A 24,208-nucleotide genomic window follows, 5' to 3' on the forward strand; every position below is an offset into this window, starting at 1 on the left:
GCTGAGTTCTGGGATACGAGCAGAGGACAATGTACTGGAGGAACTCGGATAAAGTCAAGACTCGGTCTCTTTTTCCCAGGCTAGAGGAATCAAGAATCAGGGACAGAGGTTTATGATGAGAGGGGAAAGATTTAACAGGAACCCAAGGGGCATCTTTTGCCACACAGCGGGTGGTGAGCACATGCACAGAGATGCTGGAGGTGATACAATTAATTTAAAAGACACACTTGGACAGGTACGTGGATAGGATAGGAATGGAGGGATATGGGCTGAATGGGGCATCTTGGTCAGCATGGAAGAGTTGGGCAGAAGGGCCTGTTTCTGTGCTGTATGACTTGTTGGAAGAGAGATTTCAGTCATGTGGATACGACCCACCCTCTCCCCCCCCCCCCCCCCTCCGGTCGACCTTGCATCTAATTAAAGTCCAACGCGCTTTAATATGGATCAACTTTATTTTTTTCTTGCAATAGTAAAAAACATGTTTTGAACCAACTGCTGATTTTTGCAGTGAGCTGGTAAGTCAAGCAGCCTGGGGTGTGAGAGAGTGATGGGTGGGGATCCTTGCAGGAGAGGTGGTGCCCCTCTCCCAGCAAGGTGGGAATGCTGGGCTGAGGGTCCGCCCCAATGCCCCTCAGGGAGGGCAACGCACAGATCCATCCACCATGCGCAGCCCCTGCCCTGGGATCCCCACAGGCAGGGAAGGTGGCCAGAGGCCCGGTGTGACTACGGTGACCTCAGCCGCACGCTCCAGCGGGAAGAGGCATTCCGATGCTGGGAATTTCTGGGACGTCGCCAGGCAGTGGCCTTGAATAGATCGGGGTGTCTCCCCTCCTCTCCGGCTCACAGCTTCTCAAATGGGAAGAGGTGCTTCTCCTCGCCTCGTTTCAGCTTGCGGCCCTCCCTCCTCTCCCCACCCTGTCGGTTGAGGGGCCAGGAAGAGGCGGCGTCCGTGACTGGCGTCGGTTCACTGGGACCCTCCTCTTCAGAGCAGCCTGCTTCTCCCGTCCCAGAGTCCACACGGCCACTCTCCTGAATGAGAAAGCAGAAACAAACACTATCAGTACTTGCATCTGTTTCTGAGCAAGGGACGGGGAAGAATTTTCTTCCCACTTTTATTTATCCAGCTACACACAAAGTGGTGGAGGAACTCAGCAGGTCAGGTAGCATTTGTAGGTGGAAATGGACAGATGACTTTTCAGGTCAGGACCCTCATTCAGATTGAGGGATCAGGTTTCCAAACCTATATCGTGTGTGTGTGGGGGGGGGGGGGGGGGGGGTAAGTGATATTTGGATACAGGTGAAGGGGGGTGATTGGGAGATGGGTGGAGTAAGTGACAAATGCTAGAAGTAAAAAGAAGACAGAAGGATGTCGGATAAGGAGAGAATAGGAGAAGAGAAATGCAAAGCCAGGAGGGAGTGTTATGGATGGAATGGGAGAGGGGTGACTAGAGAGAGTTGTGGACACTGCCCGGTCCATCATCGTAGGTACTGACCTCCCCACCATCGAAGGGATCTACAGGTGCTGCTGCCTCACATAGGTAGCCGGCATCATCACGTACCAACACCACCATGGCCACGCTCTCATCTCGCTGCCACCATCGGGAAGAAGGTACAGGAGCCTGAAAACCGTGACCTCCGGGTACAGGAACATCTTCTTCCCAGCAACCACTTGAACACTGCACAACACTAACCTCAGCAACTGTGATCTTCTGTGGACTGTGTCTTTGGCCAAATAAATGGGATGGGGAGTAGGGGCCAGAGGTGGACATGGGGGTGCAACGGCCGGAGGGGTTACAGAGATGGGGAGGGGTGCAGGGGGTTACAGACACTGGGGGTGTGGTCTGGAATGGCATTCACTATGGTGTGAGTGCACTGGCAGGTGGGGGCTGGGTGGGAGACGGTACCTGGTTGCCGTATCGAGCTCTCAGTCGGTCTCTGATGAGCAGTCCCTTCACCAGCAGCTTCCAGTTGCCCAGCACTCGCTTCTCCCGCTTCTACACGGCAAACACAGGGAACACCGTCACACCGCAGGAACATCTTTAGATCTTAGAGATACGGCACGGAAACAGGCCCCCTGGTCCACTGAGTCCGCACCGACCAGCGATCACCCCGTACATTGGCATTATCCTCCCGCACACCAGGTACATTAGAGGTGGTGCAGCGGTAGAGCTGTTGTTTTACGGCGCCAGGGACCTGGTTTCGATCCTGACTATGGGAGCTGTCTGTACAGAGTTTGCACGTTCTCCCTGTGACCGTGTGGGTTTTTCCCAGGTGCTCTGGTTTCCTCCCACATCCTAAAGACTGCAGGTGTGTCGGTCAATTGGTCTTGTTGAAACTGTAAATATTCCCCCCGTTACGTGTTTAGGATAGTGCTAGTGTACGGGTGGTCGGAGCGGACTTGGCGGACCAATGGGCCTGTTGCCGCAGGCAGCATCCCTAGTCGGGATCAAACCCAGGTCTCTGGCACTGTAAGGTAGAGACTATCATGACACCACTGTGCTGCAGCAAGTAATATGGGTCTATGGGTTTCTGAGCCATCATTGTCCTCGGCCGCTCGTTTTGCCACCACCAGTCCGTTTGCTCAGAACACTCACCTGCTCCTCCCGCTTGGCCATCTCCGCCTCTTGCTGCTCACATGCTGTCTTCAGGATGTCCACATGTTCCTCACACACCACGTAGCCGTCCATTCTGTCCAAGAACAACACGCATGTCAGATTCCTCCAACCTCCCTAGCCCACATACACACTGTGGCACAGCGGGTAGAGCTGCTGCCTCACAGTGCCAGAGACCCGTGTTCGATCCTGACTGTGTGGAGTGTGGTGTGTACGATTCCCCTGTGACTATGAGGTTCCACTGGGTGCACAGGTTTCCTCCCACATCCCAAAGACGTGCAGGTTTCTAGGTTAATTGGCCCTCTAAATTGCCGCAAGTAAGTTGGGAATCGATGAGAAAGTAAGATAACATGGACGAGTCTGAACATGTGATTGATAGTCACAGAGGCATGGTAATCACTGGATAATCTGCACTTCAGTCTGAAGAAGGGTCCCGATCTGAAACGTCATCTATCCATGTTCTCCAGAGATGAACGGGTGATCGATGGTCAGCATAGACTCAGTGGGCCGAAGGGCCTGTTTCCGCGCTGTAAAATCTAAACTAAGCTTCACACAGAGACCCCTTGTCCTAGATTCTCCCACGAGAGGAACAACCTCTCCCCATCCACCCTGTCCACATCCCTCAGTCAGCGAGTTGTACAGCAGAGCAACAGGCCCTTTGGCCCACCATGTTGATGCTGTCTATACCAATCCTCCTTGGAACTGGACAGTGTGAAGATGGTCAGCCTGAGGGAGTTGTGCTCGGGGTTGCCCCTGGACTCCCTGCCTCCCAACAGTGGGAGGAGCAGCCATGTGTCCCATGCCCCCATTCATACCCCACCCCTACCCCCCCCCCCCCACCCATTCATCCCCCAGGGCCACAGGCGAGTAGAAGGGGGAGAGGGAAGAAACCATTGGAGAGAGAGAGTGGAAATCAGTGGGGAGAGGGTCCGTGAGGAGAGGGTGGAGCAATGTGGGAGATTCAGTGGGGAGGGGGAGGGGGTTAGGTGGGAATGGGAATGGGGGGGGGGGGGGGGGGGGGGAAGGAAGAGGCAGAAGAGGGGAGAGGGAATTTCTGGCAAGGGGAGGGGAAAGAAGGGGTCAGTGGGAGAGGGGAGGGGAAGATAAGGATGGTAGAGGGAGCCATACATTGGGTGTGAGTGGCCGCAGTGGAAGTCGAAGCCGGTCACGGCAGCGGCACAGTCGATGTCCAGCTTGCGGGCCACGCGGTTGAGGTTGGGCAGCCGGACGTGCCGGCAGCCCAGTGGCAGCATGCAGCTTCTGAACAGGTAGACGTTGCCAAACTCATTCCGCGGCACCTGTACACAGATAGAGGCCCGTCACAACACGGTACGGAGAGCCCCACGCTGAGGGAGGGGGTACAGAGGGAGGGGGGTACAGAGGAGGGGGGGGTACTGAGGGGGGGGGGGCTGTACTGAGGGAGGGGCGGTACAGAGGGAGGGGGTACAGAGGGAGGGCTGCGTTGTGGGATGGGCGGTACTGAGGGAACACCTTCCCCACCCCTGGCTTACCTTCCCGTCCCTGGCGCAGGGGGGTTGATAAACCTCTGTCTGCCACCATCCGAACAGCCCAAGATCGCCCTGGTCGCGGGTTTCCCAGTTGGCAGCCCGTGCCTGGCGCGCCCGGTTAGACTGGCTCTTCACCATCTGTAGGGACCACAACATCACCGAGCCTTAGCAGCACCGTGTGGAGAGCCGCTGCCTCTGGTGCTGAGACAGTGGGTTCTCCCGGCTGCACCGCCGTGCTGCCCTTGTTCATGTTGTCACTGTTCCTGCCAACACCACCACCACCTCTGGCAGATTACTCCAGATACCAACTATTCTGGATGTGAAAAAATAACCCCTTAACCCTCCTCCCTCTCACCTTGGTCCTACATCCTCTAGACTTTGCTTTGGGCTTTGTAGATACAGCATGGAAACAGGCCCTTCGGCCCACCAGGTCCTCCTTGACTAACGATCACCCCATACACTAACACTATCCTACACACAAAGGACAATTTTATAATTTTACCGAAGCCAATAAACCTACAAGGCCACACGTCTCCGAGATATGTACACATCTATTGTGTCCACTTAGAAACATAGACCTCTATCTAAGTCTGAAGAAGGGTTTCGGCCCGAAACGTTGCCTATTTCCTTCGCTCCATAGATGCTGCTGCACCCGCTGAGTTTCTCCAGCTTTTCTGTGTGACCTCTATCTAAGCTCTAGACCCCTAGAGCTCTATCTAACTCTCTCTTAAATCCATCCAGTGATTTGGCCTCCACTGCCCTCTGTGGCAGGGAATTCCACAAATTCACAACTCTCTAGGGGGAAAAAAAGTTTTTTCTCAACTCGGTCTTAAATGGCCTCCCCTTTATTCTCAGACTGTGGCCCCTGGTTCTGGACTCGCCCAACATTGGGAAAATGTTTCCTGCATCTAGCTTCTGGTCATGCAGCTACAAGAAGGGTGTGATGAGGTGAGAGATGGTGCAGAGAAGATTCACCGGGACTGGAGGGCTTGAGTTATCAGGAGGGACTGGGGCTGATTTCCCTGGAATGCAAGAGACTGAGTGATGAAATGACAGTAGTATATAAAATTGGGATGGGCATGAATAGTTTTCTTAACAAGTGTCTGGGGGGCTATGGATGGAATATGCTGGTAGGTGAACTGCAGTGGGTCAAGACCGCTGGGTAGACTGGATTTAATGTGTTCCATAACTAGCCTCTCAAAACATTTCATGATGGTGGATGTCAAGGCCACTGGATGGTAGTCGTTTAGGCAAGAGGTCTTGTTATTCTTCGGCAGGTGGATACCTCAGAACGGAGTAGGGAGAGATTAAAGATGTCCGCGAATACTCCCGCTAGCTGGTCCGCGCGGCTACGAAGGACACGGCCAGGAACTCCGTCTGGGCCAGTTGCTTTTCACGGGTAGCTCAAGCCCACAAGACCAGGTAGCATCCTGGTGAATCTCTTCTGCACCTTATCCAACATAATGTCATCCTTATGTGTATGATGGGAACTGCAGATGCTGGTTTCCACTAAAGATAGACAAAGTGCTGGAGTAAATCAGCGGGTCAGGCAGCATCTCTGGGTCGAGACCCTTCTTCAGACCCTTCAGGCCTCAACCCGAAACAACACTTATTCCTTTCCACTAGAAATGCAGACAGACCCGCTGATTTATTCCAGCATTTTATGACTATCTCCTTAATGACATCCTTAGCCGGGCAACCAGAACATGAACCACAACAATGAAATTCATACTGGCTGCAACTTTACTGACACATCCAATGCAACAACAAATGTCCAACAGATGTATGCATGTGTGTAATAATAGTAAATATCAGCTCCCACCTTGCAGGGCACCTCACCCTCTCTCACCACGCGCGCCTCCTTCAGCCAAGTGTCTTTGGAATGGAGCACGTGTACGCAGTCCCTGAAACAGGCGGAGCACACGTATATAACAGCCGTGTCCGCGCATCCTCACGCGTGTGGAGTTATCTGCATGAAAGTGCTCAGTGCACGAGACGGACTCTAAACCAGAAAACCCTGCGCTTGGAGTTTGAGGCAGTGGGGATGTCACGGTGCGGAGGGAGCAGACACAGAGCTGTACAGTGAGGTACACTGACCTGCCGGCCACTCCCAGCCTCAACAGTGAGAGTGGGGAGAGAGGGCAGCGGGAGAGAGAGAGAGAGAGGTGGGCACTGGAGGAGCGGGGAGAGAGAGGAGGGGGAGTATTGTGCTGAATGTTGGGAATGGGGGCAGTGGGGGGAGGTGAAGGGGAGGGAGTTGAAGCTGAGTTAAATGCAGAAGGTGAGTGGGGGGGAGGGAGTAGGTGGAAGGAAAGTGGGGTGGAGGAGGGGTGGCAAAGCAGGGAGGGAGCAAAAGAGAATGTGAGATGGAGCAGGGGGGGTGGGGAGAGTGGGGAGTGGGAGTGGGAAGGGGTTGGGATGAGAGGTGGGTGGGGTGAGGAGGGAATAGTGAGGGGGTTGGTTGAAGAGTTGGGAATGGAAGAATGGGGCCAGAGGGAGCGGGAGGAGCGGTGGGTGGGGAGAGGGGGAGAGGGGAAATTGGAGAGAGGGGGAACAGGCACACTGATGCCCGGTGAACACACTCTGCAGCGTCATCACCACTCATGGATCCCACCCCCACCCAACGGGGATCTCTTGCCCACAGACCCCCCCCCCCCCCCCCCCCCAACCGCGGGGTTTTCCTGCCCATGGACTACCTGTGGGCCCTCGAGGGGTGAGTGGCTGGCCTGACTCGGGCCACGGGCGGGTGGGGAGAGCACACACTCACCGGGAGTAGACGGGCTCCTTCCTGCAGTAGCCGAGGATGGCGGCAGTGGGTGGGTGGATGGTCTCGTACTTGAGGAGGTGTCGCTGCAGCACGTACAGGGGGTGGTCTTTGTAGCCGGCGATGGAGGTGGGCAGAGCCTGGTCCATCAGCTTAGCGCGAAGCTGGTGGAGCAGAAGTGAGAGGTCAGCACCGGGTTTCACACCACCGACCAGCAACTGCATTGCCTTCTCTCCAGCATTAACCACGAAGCTGAATACTCTCCCACACAGTTTAGTTTACTATTGTCATGTGTACCGAGGTACAGTGAAAGGTTTTTTGTTGCGTGCTATATTGTCAGTGAAAAGACAATACAAGATTAAAATCAGGCCCTTCGGCCCAACATGCCCCGTCTACATAAGTCCCACCTGCACATATTTATCACTCTAAACCTTTCCTATCCATGCATCTGTCCAGATGTTTTTTTAAACGCTGTGATAGTACCTGCCTCAGGTGGGACGCGTGTCGATGGGGCATCTTGGTCGTCGTGGGCAAGTTGGGAGGAAGGACCTGTTCAGAGTCCACACTGTATTACTACGTTTGTCTGAAGATGGGCCATGCGAGGAGAGGGTCGAAAGTTTGCGGGATGGAGGTGACGGCTGCCACAGGCCTTTATGGTCAGCTGCAGCTGGGACTGTGAAATGCTGCTAAACCTGGCAACTAAATCTTGCATATGGACTCAGTGGGCTGTTTCTTTGCATTGTGTGTTAACCGGGGATTTACATGTCCGGCAATAAGCTCACTGATCTACGTGCAAAATAAAGAATCTCACTGTATTATGGTCCACGTGATAATGAAGGAACCATTGGCCCATTGGCCTGTCGAATGCCCACATCCGTCCCAATCCATCAACATTATTGAATCATTGACCTGCTGAATGCCATCGACCCATTCATTGATTCCTTCCTTATTGGTGAACAAACGCATGACGAAAATAGATCGGGCAGATGCACAAAGTCTTATTCTCAAAGTAGGGGAATCGAGAACCAGCAGACATAGGTTTAAAGAGAGGGGGGGAAAGATTTTAAGAGGAATCTGAGGGATAACTTTTTTTACACAAAGGTAACAAGCTGCTGAAGGAGGTAGTTGAGGCAGGTACTATCGCAACGTTTAAGAAACATTTAGACAGGTACATGGATTTAGTGGGATATGTGATACGCAGGCTGGTGGGGCTAGTGTAGATGGGGCGTCGGTCAGCATGGGCAAGTTGGGCCTGTTTCAATGACTATTGACCCATTGAATACCATTAATGGATCAATGGATCTCCGAAGATCATTGACCCATTGACCCTCTGAATGCCCACCTACCTCGCGATCCTCCAGCATGTCCCGCTGAGTGAAGGTGCTCCTGTAGGGCGACAGAGTCTGATCCCACCAGACGGCGTCCACACGGATCTTCCTTGTGGCCGTCATCCACGCAGTGTCGTACCTCTGGGTCACGTCCCGGACGCAGCCCTGCCCGTCGAAGCCCACGATGTAGCGGAGCGGCTTGGTGGCGTGCCGGACGCAGAGCTCCAGCCGGTCCACGGCGCTGTGTACACAGTCCACCGCCACCCACCTCTTCTCCACCTCCAGGAAGACCTCCACCCACTGATCCGAAGGAGTGGCGCGCGCTGGCACCTCAACCGCTGGCCCCACGACTCCGTCGCTGGGCTTCTGCCGGCCCGAAGATCTCCCCTTGGCCTTGTTCTTCACCGGGTTCCTCTCGAAGTCTTCATCCTCACTCATCTCCGAGCTCCTTCCCGACACACCGCGCTCTTCCCGGCCTCGTGACACGCTTCCCTCGCCCCCTGCCGAGTAACTGCTGGAATTCTCACTCTCCGAGTCGCTTTCATCGGTCGCCTCCCTGTACGAGATCTTCGAGGCAACCCGTCTCTGCCGCTGGTTCTTCGCCCTCGCATTCGCCGGGTTTCTTCGCCGCTCATCTTCCTCGAATCCCGACTCGCCCGAGGCTTCTGTACACTCGACCTTCCGACCTCTCCCTCCGTGAACCGCGGCCGAGGCTCTGGCCCTTCTAGACCCCTCCCGTCTCTCTGTCTTCTCCCCCGCTTCCCTCTCGCCCTCACGCTTGCCGCCTGCTTTTCCGGCAGCTGCTCCAGGTTTAGCCCGGGGCGTCGAGGTGGGAGTGTCCTTGACTTCAGATCTTCGTCTTCTTGGGGTCTTCTGCAGGAGGAGAAGGAGAAGGAGACTGTTATCTCAAGGGTCACGGTGTTAAGACTGAGCTCAACAGTGGCACAGTGGCGCAGCGGGTAGAGCCGCCGCCTCACCGCTCCAGGGTCCCGGGTTCAATCCTGAGCTCTGGTGCTGTCTGTATGGAGTTTGCACCTTTCTCCCTGTGACCGCGTGGGTTTTTTGCTCCGGTTTCCTGCTACATCCTAAAGACCTGCGGGGTTTGTAGGTTAATTGGCCCTCTGTAAATTGCCCCTAGGGTGTAATGGGAGGGGGGGTGAATGGGAGGGGAGGGGGGGTGAATTGGAAGGGGGGTGATTCAGGGGGGGGGGGGGTGAATAGTGAATAGGAGGGTACCTTTGGTTGCACCACGGACTTTGGTTTTGCACTATTATGATTACCTAGTATTACTGATTATTAATTTAATGTATTATTATAATATATTTATCTGTGTGTGATTGTGTTTACGGGTCTGTTACGTTGCAGTAAGTTACAATCCCATTGTTCCTTTGCCATGACAGATTCAGGAACAGTTTCTTCCTAGCAGTTATCAGGCAAATAAACTGTCCTCTCACCAACCAGAGAGCAGTCCTGACCTCCCATCTACCTCATCGGACACCCTCACACTATCTTTAATCAGCTTTTACTGGACTTTACCTTGCACTTGACATGACTTTCTTTATCCTGTATCTGTACACTGTGGACAGCTCGATTATAATTCTGTATAGTCTTTCTGCTGACTGGATAGAATACAACAAAAGGCTTTTCACTGACAATAAACTAAACCAAACTAAATTAATTAAATTAATCCTAGATTAGTTTAAAACTAAACTAAACACACTCTGGCCTGCTGGAACAGTGATGTATTGGGCCACAGACCAAGTGCTGGACACTGTAACGTGCTGGCATTCTCTTCCCATGCTCTGGTTGTGAAGGGCAGGGAGGGGAGAGAGACGTGTCTTACCGCCTTGGTGCTCTCCTTGAGTGGGATGGGTTGCAGCGAGACGACCAGGCGGGCAGAGAGGGCCAGCGCACACACCGTGATCAGGAACAGCTGTGAATGCAAGAGACCGCGGTGAGGGAGCACAGCACACAGGGTGGGGGACAGACAGACTCTGCACCCAATCCCACCCTTAACCAATGTCCCGGAGGAGCAGAGGGGGAGAACGGGAGGGAGAGGGGCTGAGAAGGATGAGGGCGAAGAGTAAAACAGAGGACTGAGACACCAGGAACTGCAGGTGCTGGAATCTTCAGCAAAATATAAAGCGCTGGAGGAACTCAGCAGGTCAGGCAGCATCTGCGGAGGGAATAGACAGGTGACAATTTGGGATTTGGGCCGGGACCTTTCTTCAGACTGATTGAGTAGGGGGGGGGGGGGAGAAGGCTGGAAAAGAGAGGGGGGGAAACAGAAAAAAGCCTGGCAAGTGATAGGTGGATACAGGGGAGGGAGGTGATTAGCAGATGGGTGGAGTAAGTGACAAAGGCTAGAGGTGAAAATGAGTCAAAAGGGTGTCAGATACGGAGAGAGAGAAGAGGAGATATATCAGTGAAAGGGTATGGGGGGGGGGGGGATGGGGTTCCGGTTTGTTTGGGTCTGGACCGCTCTGCCGGGGGTGGCGGAGGCAGATACGAGAGCGGCATTTGAGAGACTTTGAGATAGGCTCATGGATGTGCCGGAAATTGTGGTATCTGCATTATGTGCAGGCAGATAAGAGTTGGACTAGGCATCATGTTTGGCACGGACAATGTGGGCCGAAGGGCCTGTTCCTGTGCTGTACTGTACTGTTGCATGGTCTAAATTCTAAAAAGGACAGGGGGGGGGGGGTGGGGGATGATAAACAGCAAAAGGAAAATGTTGGAAACACTCAGCTGGTCAGGCAGCGTGTGTGGGGGTGGGTGAGAGAGACCGTGTCAATGTTCCAGCTCGGGCTGTGCCATGTTGAGTGTTGCCAGCAGCGGGGACGCGGGCGGTGGGTTTGGTGACTGGCGACACGTACGTGAACCAGCTCCTCTGCCGTCCCCGCGGAACGGCGGGCAAGACCACGCTGCAGCCGCTCACTCAGCTGCTCCGAGTCACCCCGAGGCAGAGAGACAGGTCCAACACAAACGCCGACTCAAACCTGCAGACGGGACGGAGGGCCTGGGGTTAGTGGGTGGCATTGTACACGGGGACCCCAGCCACACTCCCACCCACCCACACTCTGACCCATCCACACACCCAGCCACAGACCCACCCACTCACACTCTGACCCATCCACTCACCCAGCCACAGACCCACCCACCCACACACACACGCACACTCTGACCCATCCATAGACCCACACTCCCACAGGCCCACCCGCCCACAGTCCCGCCCAGCCACAGACACACACCTCTGACACACCCACCAACTGACTCACTCACTGACCCAGCCACCCACAGAACAAGCCAGACTCAGGTGTACGCAAGGAACTGCAGGCGTGGAGTCTTGAGCAACACACTAAGTGCTGGAGGAAATCAGTGTGTCAGGCAGAATTTGTGGGGTTTTTTTAAACAAAAAAATGGTTTATTGAACTAGTCCAACACTGATTTTCCAGCAACTGGTGGTTTGGCTTCGCCTTTCATCCGGACAAAATTATGAGAACGAGCTTGAATTGCCCCCCTAGAAGTCTCCCCGAAAATGGGAATGGGAAGGGGACTTAAAATGTTTGGTGACTGGGACATCACATAGGGCAAGGTGGACTGAGCGCAGGTGTTCAGCGAAACAGAAACAAAATATTTATAACAAATAAATATCAAATCACTACATAACCATCCCGATTGTGGATCCACTCCATCCCCTGTAGTGCCCTGCAGTCCTGGAATGCCATCACCATGCCAGTGGGAGCCCTGGACATTTGGGTAAGGACAGGGGGGGGTGAGGAAGGGGGGAGGTGTCAAGATCCATAGGGGACTGAAACAAGCCCTTTGGCTCAATTCATCCATGCCGACCAAAGTGACCCATCTAAGCCACTACCATTTGCCTGCGTTTGGCCCATATCGCTCTAAACCTTTCCTATCCACCTGTCCAAATGTCTTTTAAATGCTGTAATAGTACCTGCCTCAACTACCTCCTCTGGAGGCTCATTCCATACACCCATCACGCTCTGTGTGTGAAGGTTGCCCCTAAGGTTCCCATTAAATATTTCCCCTCTCACCTTAAACCGATGTCCTCTGGTTCTGGATTCCCCACTCTGGGTAAAAGACTCTGTGCATCCACCCAATCTATTCCCCTCGTGATATTTGACACCTCTATAAGATCACCCCTCATCCAAGGAATAAAGCCCTAGCCTGCCCAACGTCCCCTGTAGCTCATGCCCTCGGGTCCAGGCGACATCCTGGTAAATCCTCCTTGCATCCTTTCCAGCTTGACGACATCCTTCCTACAGTAGGGCGCCCAGAACCGAGCACAGTGCTGCAAATGCGGCCTCACCAGCTTACCACGCCAGCACCTTGTTGAGGTACGGGAGGTCCACTTGCCCGGCCACAACACCAGCAATCTCCGTGGGCAACAAGGACAAAGCCACCGCCCGCAGCTCTGGCTGGTTGCAGGTCCTGCTCCGGAACATTCCGTTAGCCAGCAGGCAGAGGAGGTGCGTCTGTAGTTGGGGAGAAACACGCTGTAACACATAGACTGAATGTAGAAAGCAAAACGGTTTGTCATTTATTGTAATGGTATTGATTATATCGGTTATTGACACATCTCAGATGCCCAGGAACAAAGGAAACTACAGAAAGTGCCCGGTCCATCACAAGTACTGACCTACAGGAGTAACTGGGGAACTACAGGAGGCGCTGCCTCAAAAAGCTGCCGGCATCATCAAAGACCCACAACACCCTGACCATGCTCTCGTCTCACTGTTACCATCAGGAAGACGGTACAGGAGCCTGAAAACTGTGATCTCCGGGTTCAAGATATGGGCCAAACGCAAGCAGTTGGGATATCAACCTGGAAAGGGCGCACAGAAGATTTACGAGGATGTGGCCGGGACTCAAGGGCCTCAGCTACAGGGAGAGGTTGGACAGGCTAGGACTCTACTCCTTGGAGCACAGAAGGATGAGGGGTGATCTCATAGAGGTTTTGCAAAATCGTGAGGGGAATAGATCGGGTAAACAAACAGTCTCTTGCCCAGAGTAGGGGAATCGAAAAGCAGAGAACATAGGTTTAAGGTGAGGAGGGAAAGATTTAATAGGAACCTGAGAGGTAACGTTTTTTATACAAAGGGTAGTGGGTGTATGGAACGAGCTGCTAGAGTAGGTAGTTGAGGCAGGTACTAACGCAACATTTAAGAAACGTTTAGACAAGTACGTGGATAGGAAAGGATTGGAGGGATATTGGCCCTCACAGGCAGGCGGGACTAGTGTAGATGGGATATGTTGGTCGTTGTGGACAGGTTGGGCTGAAGGGCCTGTTTCCAGGCTGTATGTCTCTGTGACTCCAAGTAAGAATCTGATTGTTCTGTTGCCGGTACACGTGACAATCAAACACTCGACGTTTCTTGAGGGATCAGCTGAGGTACACGAAGTGATTAACACCCTTGCTGTTCCTTGAAGCTGTTCCCCACTCCCTGGCACCAAACCCCCAGTCAATGCCCAATGTCCACATTCACAGGACCATAGAGTCATACAGTGTGGAAACAGGCCCTTTGGCCCAAACTGCACATGCCGACCAACATGGTTCTTAAAAGTTGCGATAGTGCCTGCCTCAACTACCTCCTCCGGTAGCCCGTTCTATACATCCACCACCCTCTGTGTAAAAAAAGTTACCCCTCAGGTTCCTATTAAATCTTTCCCTCCTCGTCTTAAACCTATGTTCTCTGCTTTTCGATTCCCCTACTCTGGGCAAGAGACTGTGTGTCCGATCTATTCCCCTCACGATTTTGCAAAACCTCTATAAGATCACCCCTCACCCTTCTGCGCTCCAAGGAGTAGAGTCCTAGCCTGTCCGGCCTCTCCCTATAGCACAGACCCTCGAGTCCTGGTAAATCTTCTCTGCACCCTTTCCTGCTTGACAACATCTTTCCTATAAAATGGTGCCCAAAACTGAACACAATACTCTAAATGTGGCCTGACCAACGTTTTATATAACTGCAGCATGAAATCCCAATTTCTACACTCAATACCCTGACTGATGAAGGCCAATGTGCCAAAACCCTTCTTGATCAACCTATCGACCTGTGGTGCCACTTTCAGGGAACTATGTACCTGGGGAACACAAAAATGCTGGAGAAACTCAGCGGGGCAGCAGCATCTATGGAGCAAATGAAATAGGCAACGTTTCGGGCCGAAACCTTTCTCCAGCATTGTTGTGTACTTTCAATTTTTCAGCATCTGCAGTTCCTTCTTAAAAACTATGTACCTGCACTCCTAGATCCCTCTGCTCTACACCACTCCCCATTGCTCTACCATTCTCCGTGTTAGTTCAAGAAGCTTTTGTTCCAAACCTTGTGGATGTCCACACGGAGTTGCCGGCTGAAACGGTTTATCGCTCGGCGCAGGTAGGACTCAAACTCAGCCTCCATCTTCTCTCTGTGGAGCGGGGAACAGGAGGTGAGCAGCCCAGAGCGTGGATTGGATTTAAAATTTGATTTATACAAGCAATGGATTGGATGGCTTGTAGATAGTACTTTCAAAAACTTCAACCACAAGAACCTTTTAAAACCTTGTCATTGTTGTGATGCAAGTTCCCACACACGGCAAAGCAGGGATTATCTGTTGACATCAGAGTGGTCGAAGTAAGCATCGCCCTCAGAAGCATCTTTAACCAAGGCCTCCCACATTGCAGTGGTCCCTCAGCACCGCCCCTCCCTCAGTACCGTCCCTCTTCCCATGGCGCTCCCTAGTAACTCACGGACCTGCTCTTCCTCTCCTTGGCACGCAGTGGAGTTTCAATCTCAATCTCCAGTGGTTGCTCCGGGAGGGAGGGTTCTGGAAGTGGCGGAGGTTCTTCTGGATCCTCGAGCAGCTCTGTCAGGAGAGGATGAGGACATTAAAACTGGCACTGGCATTGTTGGCATCACTCACCCACCCACCCGGCAATACCCAGTAGCTTGAAATCAGGAGCATACGAGTAGGACACAGAGTGAAGCTCCCTCTACACCGTCCCATCACACACTCCCGGGATCAGACACATAGTGAAGATCCCCCCAGGATGAAAGTGAAGCTGAGTGAATGATTGGCCATGATTTGGTTGATAACTGAAGCAGGCACGAAGGGCCGAATGGCCTACAGCCACTCCCGTTAGGTGGGTATCAGCTGGGTGTTGTGTTTCACCGCTGGGCATTCCTCGCTGCCTGGCAACTCACCTTCCACCTCCTGCCACTCTTCTTCGCTTTCCTCCGTTGTATTCTCTGTCTCCTTCTCATGGCCTGTCAAACTGGCATAGGGGAGATGTTAGACACACAGTGCCACAGTACAGAAACAGACCCTTCGGCCCAACATGTCTATGCTAAACTCGTTTGCTCCATATCTCTCTAACCTTTCTTATCCATGTACCCATCCAATTGTTATTTTACCTCCCGCAAACCACTTCCTTTGGCAGCTCAAAAGGACACAGAGTGCTGGAGTAACTCAGCAGCTCAGGCAGCATCTCCGGAGAACATGGATAGGTGACGTTTCAGGTTGAGACCCATCTTCTGGAAGCTCGTTCCATATACCCACTGCGACAAAAAATCCCTATTAAATATTTCCCCTCTCATCTTAAATCTATGCCCTATAGGTCTTGAATCCCGTAACCCGTATTACAACACTAATGGTTTGGGAACGTGTTTCCTGTGATAGATAGAGTCATAGAGCAGAGAAACAGGCCCTTCGGCTCAACTTGTCTATAACGACCAAGATACTCCATCTATGGCAGTCCCACCTGTCCATGTTTGGCTCATATCCCTCTAAACCGTTTCTATCCATGTTTCTGTCCAACTGTTTTTCAAATGTTGTTATTGTACCTGCCTCAACTTCTTCCTCTGACAGCTTGTTCCATATACACACCACCCTGTATGTGAAAATGTTCCTGTTAAAACCTTTCCAATCTCACCTTAAACCTATGTACTCTGGTTATTCATTCCCCTACTCTGGGTGAAAGACTTCATGCATTCACCCTATCTATTCCTCATGATTTTATACACCTCTCTATAAGATCACCCCTCATCCTCTTGCGTTCCAAGGAATAAACTCCTCACCTGTCCAACCTCTCCCTATTGCTCAGCCTCTTGTATCCTGGCAATATCCTCGTGAAACGTTTCTGCACTTGTTGCAACTTAATGACATCCTTCATGGAGCAGGTGACCATAGCTAGGACAACCCCGTTTTTTTAAAGAGATACAGCATGGAAACAGGCCTTCGACCCTGTGAATCCGTGCTGACCATTGATCACCCGTACATTAGTTCTGTCCTACACATTACTGACTATTTACAGAAGCCAATTAACCTGCATACCTGCAAACCACCTACAAGATGTCTTTGGAGTGTGGGAGGAAACTGAGGCACCCGGAGGAATCCTATACGGTCACAGGGAGACGTGCAAACTCTGTACAGGCAGCGACCATAATCAGGATCGAACCTGGATCTCTGGTACTAAACGGCAGCAACTCTACCGCTGCGCAGTTGTGCCTCCAACCTTGTTCTTTGTTCATCATTGGTGCCAAGCTCCCAGTAAACAAAAGGTGTCTGCAGAGACTCAATCTCTCTGTTTCCGAGTTGCTCAAAGTTCTGGCCTAATGTCCGGTCAAGTGTCCCACACACGAGGGACAATTTACAATTTTTACCAAAGCCAATTAACCTACAAACCTAGGATAGACACACATTGCTGGAGTAATTCAGCAGGACAAGCAGCATCTCTGGAGAGAAGGAATGGTGACGTTTTGGGTCGAGACCCTTCTTTAGACTTCTTTATTTACTCCAGCATTGTGTGTCTATCTTTGGTTTAAACCAGCATCTGCAGTTCTTTCTTACACATTTAACCTACAAACCTAAACAGAAACATAGAAAATAGGTGCAGGAGGAGGCCATTCGGCCCTTTGTGCCAGCACCGCCATACATTGTGATCATGGCTGATTATCCACAATCAGTAACCCGTGCCTGGCTTCTCCCCATACCCCTTGATTCCGCCAGCCCCAAGAGCTTTGTTATACGTCTTTGGAGTGCAGGAGGAAGCATGAGGAAGCTGAAGCTCCCTGAGAAAACATACGCAGTCAAAAGGCGAATGTACAAACTCTGCACAGGCAGCACCATTAATCAAAATCGAACCCAGGTCTCTACCACTGTGAGGTAGCAACTACTGCTGAGCCACTGTGCCGCCCTCATCTGATCTGTTTGGTTAGCATGCAAAACAAAGCTTTTCACTATACCTCGGTACACATGGCAACAACCAACCTATACCTACCTCACCATCCCTCATCATAATCTAACCATCTCACAGACTGAAGCCTACCTTGCCACAGTTCCTCTGCCTCCTGCTCTGTCCCCCGCTCCCTCCTTCACCACAGAAGTTCCTCTCTTCCCTCCGCCCTCTGATGATTTTCTCTTCGCCGTCTTCTTGTGCTGTGCTCCCTTCCCACAGACCTTTGGCTTCAACTGAGGCTTTTCCGGCTCGAAGTCCTGACTATCGTCACCTGTTCATTGGGAGCAGAAGGAAGAAGCATCAGAACAGGAAAAATATCAGCTGTTTTATTCTTTGGCAATAGTGGTCTCATAGTCAAGGTACTGTTAAGTGTAATTTGTTGTGTTGTTGTATTAGACATTAGAGATACAGCATGAAACAGGCCCTCAGCCCACCCCATACACTAGCACAATCCTGCACACTGGGGACAAGTTGCAATGTACAGAAGTCAACTAACATACAAACCCTTACGTCTTTGCAGTCTGGGAGGAAACTGCAGCATCTGTCAAGTCAAGTCAAGTTTATTCGTCACATACACATACGAGATGTCCAGTGAAATAAAAAGTGGCAATGCCCGCGGACTTTGTGCAAAAAACAAACAAACAAACTACAAACAGAATGGAACAGAATCACATATTCTTTTACATATTAAATATTGCGGGCGGAAGGAAAAAGGGGAAAAAAACAGCAATTTAAAAAAAAAACAGTAGACCCACTGGAGAAGACCCACGCGGTCATGGGGAGAACGTGCAAACTCCATATAGCCAGCACCCCTAGTCAAGATCGAACGCAGGTCTCTGACGCTGCAAGGCAGCAACTCTACCGCTGCACCACTGTGCTGCCCAAATAATGTGTCTATAATGCTGCAGCGTCAGAATTTTACATGTGCTGGTCATGGTGCATATGGCAAACACACAACTCCTAACTTTACTCCACAGACTACAGGTAGAGAATTCCAAAGATTCACCACCCTCTGAGTGAAGATATGTCTCCTCATCTCAGTCCTGAATGGCAGATCATTATTTTCCGACTGTTAGCTTTGGTCCAAGACCAGTCACCATCACAGCTGTTGAGACGGTTAAGAATTTTGTAAATGTTACTGAGACCACAACTGTACACAACACTGCAGGTGTATTTGCCACCATGGCTCGGTATAAACACCTCCTCCTTCCTGTCACCAAACCATCTCATACACATACCCCGTTGCCTCTTAACCATTTTCTGCACCTGCACATTAGCCTTTGGTGACATTTAAACAAGGACATTCCCTTCATCACAAAAATGTTTTTCCTGAAATCAAATCCCAGATTTCCTGGAATTTGATGGTATTTCCTGAAATTTTCAAAATGCTTCCTGCGTGCTATTTGTTGGGTTTTTTTTGTGGGCACACGTTAAAAACACAAAGAAGAACAAGGCAAAACAGATCTATGTAACTACACCGTATCTGCCTGTTTCTGTTTCTCACTTGTTCAGTGTTATGAAAGGTAGCTTTTGTTATCTTCGTTTTTTCAACCTGCTCTCATGTGTCTCAGTCTCTGCTCTCTCTCCCTCCCTCTCTTCGTCTCTCCATCCCTCTCCCCCCCTCTCCCCATCCCACTCTCCATCCCTCTCTCCCTCCCTCCCACTCACCCTCTCTCTCACCCTCCCTCCCCTCTCTCTCCACCTCCCTCCCCCTTTCCCTCCCTCTCTCTTCCTCACTTTTTTTTCCCCTCCCTCCCTCTCTTCTCCCTCTCTCCCTTCCTCCTTGTCCCTCACTCCCTCACCTCTCCAACCTCTCCATCCCTCCCTCTCTGCCCCTTGAATCCACCCACCTTTCTGCAAAATCAAGGCCAATCCCAATATAACTGCAATCCCACTGGTAACCTTTCACCCCTAGGCTTATCCAGAATTCTACCACTGCCTGAAAAATAATCAAAGGCTCAACTTCCACTGAGAAAGAGAATTCCAAAGACTCATTGTTATACGAGAATTTTTTCGAACAGTCTGTGACCCATAGCGCTGTGGCCATAGCGCTATGTGTAAAGCCCATAGCACTCCAGCCAGTAGCGCTACATTTAGAACCCATAGGACTGCAGCCTACAGCTCTTTGTTTAAATTCCCACGCGTTAAACTGACAGCGCTCTGTTTAAACCTTTGAGCGCCAAACTGGCAGTGCTGTGTGTATTAAGGGCCTGTCCCATTTAGGTGACTTTTTAGGCGAGTGCAGGAGACTCTGCACTCGCCTCATGATCGCCACATGTTTGCTGGTGGTCTCTGGTGAGTCGCCTTCATGGTCGAGAGGAGTTCCCGCATTCTGGGAACTAGTCGTGGCCTCAGTATGGTCGCAGCAAATTTTTCAACATGTTGAAAATTTTTCTGAGACCAAAAATTGGTCGCCATGGAGAAAATCGATACTTTTGTAGTCGTAGGTGCAGTGGTAGTGGGGTTGCCATGTAGCCGAAGGTAGTCGAGGTAGCCGTAGGTAGTTTTAGCTAATCTCTTTTGCTGACCAGGCATTTTTATTGGGTCATTGGGGAAAACAAACATAAGCACAAGTTTTCAGAACCAAGGAAACCTGACCAGTAATGTTAAATGCCAGCTAAACTATACAGCTGTGTATCTCTGGCTTATTAAAAGTTGTCTGGCTTCTTAAATGTGTCTCCACTCCTTCCACCCCCCTTTCTCCCCCCCCCCCCCCCAGCTCTTTTAAAGGACTTACTGTACACTGTGCTAGCCGTCTTTAATCTTTCTGTTCATCGCAGTGTGTGTCTGTATCACCTTGGCTTTGCACCATGTGAATTTCAGACAGCGCTCCCCCGCTTTACCTGGCCCCCGTCTTTGCGATGTGTTTGAACTTGTGTGTGTGTGAGTGTTCCGCTCTGACGGTCACCGTTCCAGCGTGAAGGTCGCAGGCAAGTCCGCTGAAAAGTCACCTAAGTGGGGCAGGCCCGTTACCTTTACACTCTTTCGCGGGCCAGAAATCGGAAATTTCCCGAAATTGTTCAATTTCCCTAAAATTGCCCGAAGACAACCAGAATTTCGGGTAATTTCCTTCAAAGTGGAAACACTGACTGGACAATCCTCCCTTAAACTAGATTACAGTCCCCATCTTCCAACCTACCTCTTTGGGAACTTGCATTGTACCCTGGTATTTTTATCTTTACATTAACTTTTGTACCCTTCTGTATAAGTTCATGTGTCATAAGAGCAGAATTTGGCCATTCGGTCCATCGAGTCTACTCTGTCATTCACTCATGGCTGATCTATCCTTCCCTCCCAACCCCATTCTCCTACCTCTTCCCGTAAGTTTTGACACCATTATTGATCTTTTTAATTTATTGTATTGATTATTATTTTTTTATTTGTGTTATCGCTTTAATTGGCCTGTTAAGCTGCAGCAAGTAAGAATTTCATTGTTCTGCTGTGGGTGCATATGACGATTAAACATTCCTGATTCTTGAAACCATCTCCAACCAGTAAATAGATACTGCTGAACTACTGAAATACAGTAGAAACAAAGAACTGCAGATGCTGGTTTATACCAAAGATAGATACAAAGCTGGAGTAATTCAGCAGTTCAGGCAGCATCTCTGCAGACAAAGGATGGGTGACGTTTCAGATCTGGTCCCTTCTTCTTCTGACTGAAAAGAGAGAGTGGGGCGGGGGATGAAGAAGGATTCAAATGGTACAATAGTTCAGGCATCTGTTCTTCCCGATGATGCAGTGGCTTTACTTCCAGCTGCACAGAAATCGATGGAATGTTAGACATTTTGAACTGTGTACTACAAAGTTAATGAAAGAAAAGTAACTTTTAGGTTAGTTACCAGGATGCTGGTGATTTGCAGATTTTGCACTCTTCGCTGAACACCCTTCGGCCCGTTGAGTTCTGCACTCCCCTTTCACTCTTTTTCTGTGATTCTGGGCTGGAGACTGAGTTGACACTTTCCTCTTGGCCATCTCCGAGGCTCATGCAAATTCGGATAGGATGCAGTGTATGGATCGCAGCTTCTTATAATACCTTCCGCAAGGACTTGTGCAAACTGAGGGATACCACCTCTGTGTTGTAAACTGCAACAGCGGGCAGGGTCCTCCGGGCATGCGCAGCGCAGCGCGGCGTCCTCCCGGCCTCTGGGGGGCGCTCTGCGGGGAGGACGGGCGGCCTCAGCCGCATGGTGAAAAACGCTGCGAATTAACGGGGAGAACTTCGTTGTTGAACTCCGCGTCGATACCCGGCCCCGGGGGAGGGACGGGGCGGCCGGGAGGGCGAGGCCGGACGGGAGGGCGAGGCCGGACTTTGCGAGGCTTTAAGTCGCGGCTCCCGCCCGAAGGGACGAGACTGCGCATGCGCGGAGAGAGTCTCGCGCGAGTTGCCCCGGGAGACGGAGAATGGCGGAGGAGGTGGAGCAGGTGAGGGGGAGGGGGACACACATGGTGGAGGGACAGAGGCGTGATGGGGGGAGAGAGGGAGGATGACGGAGGGAGAGGGGAGAGGACGAGTAAGAGAGTGAGGGAAGGACGGTGGATGATGGGGGAGGGTGAGGAGTGGGTGGAGAGGGGTGAGGGTGATGAGAGTAGGGAGGGGGGGATAGAGGGGGTGTGTTAGTGAGGGAGGCCAGGGTGAGATAGAGGGTGGGGAGTGGGAGGCTGAAGAAGTGAGGGTTGAGTTTGATGGTGGGGAGGAGTGAGGGATAAGGGACAGGAGTGAAGGGGTGAGTAGGGGAAAGAGTGTGTGTGTGTATGGGGGGGGGGGGGAGTAAGGGATGTATGGGGGACTAAGAGGGGGGAGTATGGAGAAGGTGATGGGGGTGAGGACAAGTGGGAAGGGGGGGCAGGAAGATAGGAAGGTGGCCTGAAGACTGCAACAACCAGGTTCAGGAATAGCTACTTCCCCACAGCCAGCAGGCTATTAAACCTGGCTCGGACAAAACTGATTATTAATAACCATTTTCTGTTATTTGCACTTTATCATTTTATTTATTCATGTGTGTATATATTTATATCATGGTATATGGACACACTTATCTGTTTTGTAGTAAATGCCTACTATGTTCTGTGTGCTGAAGCAAAGCAAGAATTTCATTGTCCTATACAGGGACACATGACAATAAACTCACTTGAACTTGAGATAGGGAGGGGGTAAACTAGGGAAGGGGGAGGGGGAGGGAGGACCAGTAAGGAGGGAGTGGGTGAGTGTGAAGAGGGGGTGAGGTGAGCAGGAGGGGCTAAGGGGTGAGGCAGGGAGTGAGTGTGGGAGGGTGAGAGGTGTGATAGAGGTGAGGGAGGCTGGGGAGGGGGAATGGGGAAGGAGAGGAGGAAGGAGCGGGACAGAAGGGGGGGAGGGGGAGCGATGGGGCGATGAAGGCATGAGGATGGGTGTTGAGCGAGTTAGGAGACAAGGTGGGAGTGGGAGGAAGAGGTACCAGGCAAACTAACGTCGTCAAAGGCTGACAACCCAGGGACCTGATGTTAAGATCTATGATCTTAAGGAAATGGCTTCAGAGAGAGAAGGGCTGGTTTGTAATCTATTAAAATTCTTCAGGATCTGGAGAAATCTCAGAGATGGGAAAATCACAAGGGAAAAGTCTCTACTCAAGAGAGGAGACAAACTGAGCGGGAGTTAAGCCAATTAACCCAATGACTGGAAAAGTAGTGGAATTCATTAAGAAAATAATGGGACATTCAGAAAGTGGTACGACATTGGAGAAGTCCGCATGATTTTATGAAAAGGGAATCGTGCAAACATCTTTATCCTATTACATCCTCGAAGAAATAGATTATTGATTAATATGTGTAACAAATGTTATGGGGAGCAGGCAGGTGAATGTGGCTGAGAGGAAAAGACAGATCAGACATTATTGAATGGCAGAGTAGACTTGATGGGCCAAATGGCAATAGACAATAGGTGCTGGAGTAGGCCATTCGGCCCTTCGAGCCAGCACCGCCATTCAATGTGATCATGGCTGATCATCCCCGTTCCTGCCTTCTCCCCATATCCCCTGACCCCACAATATTTAAGAGCCCTATCTAGCTCTCTTGAAAGTATCCAGAGAACTGGCCTCCACCGCCCTCTGAGGCAGAGAATTCCACAGACTCACAACTCTCTGTGAGGAAAAAGCCTCCTCTTCTCCGTCTAAATGGTTTACCCCTTGTTCTTAAACTGTGGCCCCTGGTTCTGGTATCCCCCAACATCGGGAACATGTTTCCTGCCTCTAGCATGTCCAAACACTTAACAATCTTATATGTTTCAATAAGATACCCTCTCATCCTTCTAAACTCCATAGTGTACAAGCCCAGCCACTCCAATCTCTCAGCATATGACAGTCCCGCCATCCCAAGAATTAACCTCGTAAGCCTACGCTGCACTCCCTCAATAGCAAGAATGTTCTTCCTCAAATTAGGGGACCAAAACTGCACACAATACTCCATGTGTGGTCTCACTAGGGCCCTGTACAACTGCAGAAGAACCTCTTTGCTCCTATACTCAACTCCTCTTGTTATGAAGGCCAACATGCAATTCGCTTTCTTCACTGCCTGCTATACCTGCATGCTTACTTTCATAGACTGATGAACAAGGACCCCCAGATCCCGTTGTACTTTCCCTTTTCCCAACTTGACACCATTTAGATAGTAATCTGCCTTCCTGTTTTTGATACCAAATGGATAACACCACATTTATCCACATTAAACTTAATCTGCCATGCATCTGCCCACTCATCCAACCTGTCCAAGTCACCCTGCATTCT

General features: G+C 51.2%; 2 protein-coding genes across 2 annotated transcripts in view; one reads left to right on the forward strand and one right to left on the reverse strand.

Moving 5' to 3' along the window:
- Positions 1–433: 433 nt before the first annotated feature.
- On the reverse strand, positions 434–21,705 carry xpc (xeroderma pigmentosum, complementation group C). The gene is given in 17 exon segments (XM_055647927.1): positions 434–1,029; positions 1,905–1,994; positions 2,595–2,688; positions 3,741–3,910; positions 4,124–4,258; positions 5,943–6,024; positions 6,888–7,048; positions 8,231–9,085; positions 10,056–10,145; positions 11,089–11,181; positions 11,184–11,211; positions 12,551–12,708; positions 14,554–14,638; positions 14,965–15,076; positions 15,415–15,485; positions 17,538–17,718; positions 21,290–21,705. Coding segments are annotated over 17 exon segments (2,727 nt in total). The 5' UTR covers positions 21,423–21,705; the 3' UTR covers positions 434–840.
- A 15-nt stretch (positions 21,706–21,720) lies between these two features.
- The window catches only part of lsm3 (LSM3 homolog, U6 small nuclear RNA and mRNA degradation associated), a 28,274-nt gene continuing 25,786 nt past the window's right edge, over positions 21,721–24,208 (forward strand). Inside the window, exon 1 of the mRNA XM_055647931.1 lies at positions 21,721–21,872. Coding sequence (XP_055503906.1) covers positions 21,852–21,872 — 21 coding nt within the window. The 5' untranslated portion in view covers positions 21,721–21,851. The remainder of the gene's footprint in view (positions 21,873–24,208) is intronic.

The sequence above is a fragment of the Leucoraja erinacea genome, chromosome 16, assembly GCF_028641065.1.
Source record: "Leucoraja erinacea ecotype New England chromosome 16, Leri_hhj_1, whole genome shotgun sequence".
Classification (NCBI taxonomy): domain Eukaryota; kingdom Metazoa; phylum Chordata; class Chondrichthyes; order Rajiformes; family Rajidae; genus Leucoraja; species Leucoraja erinaceus.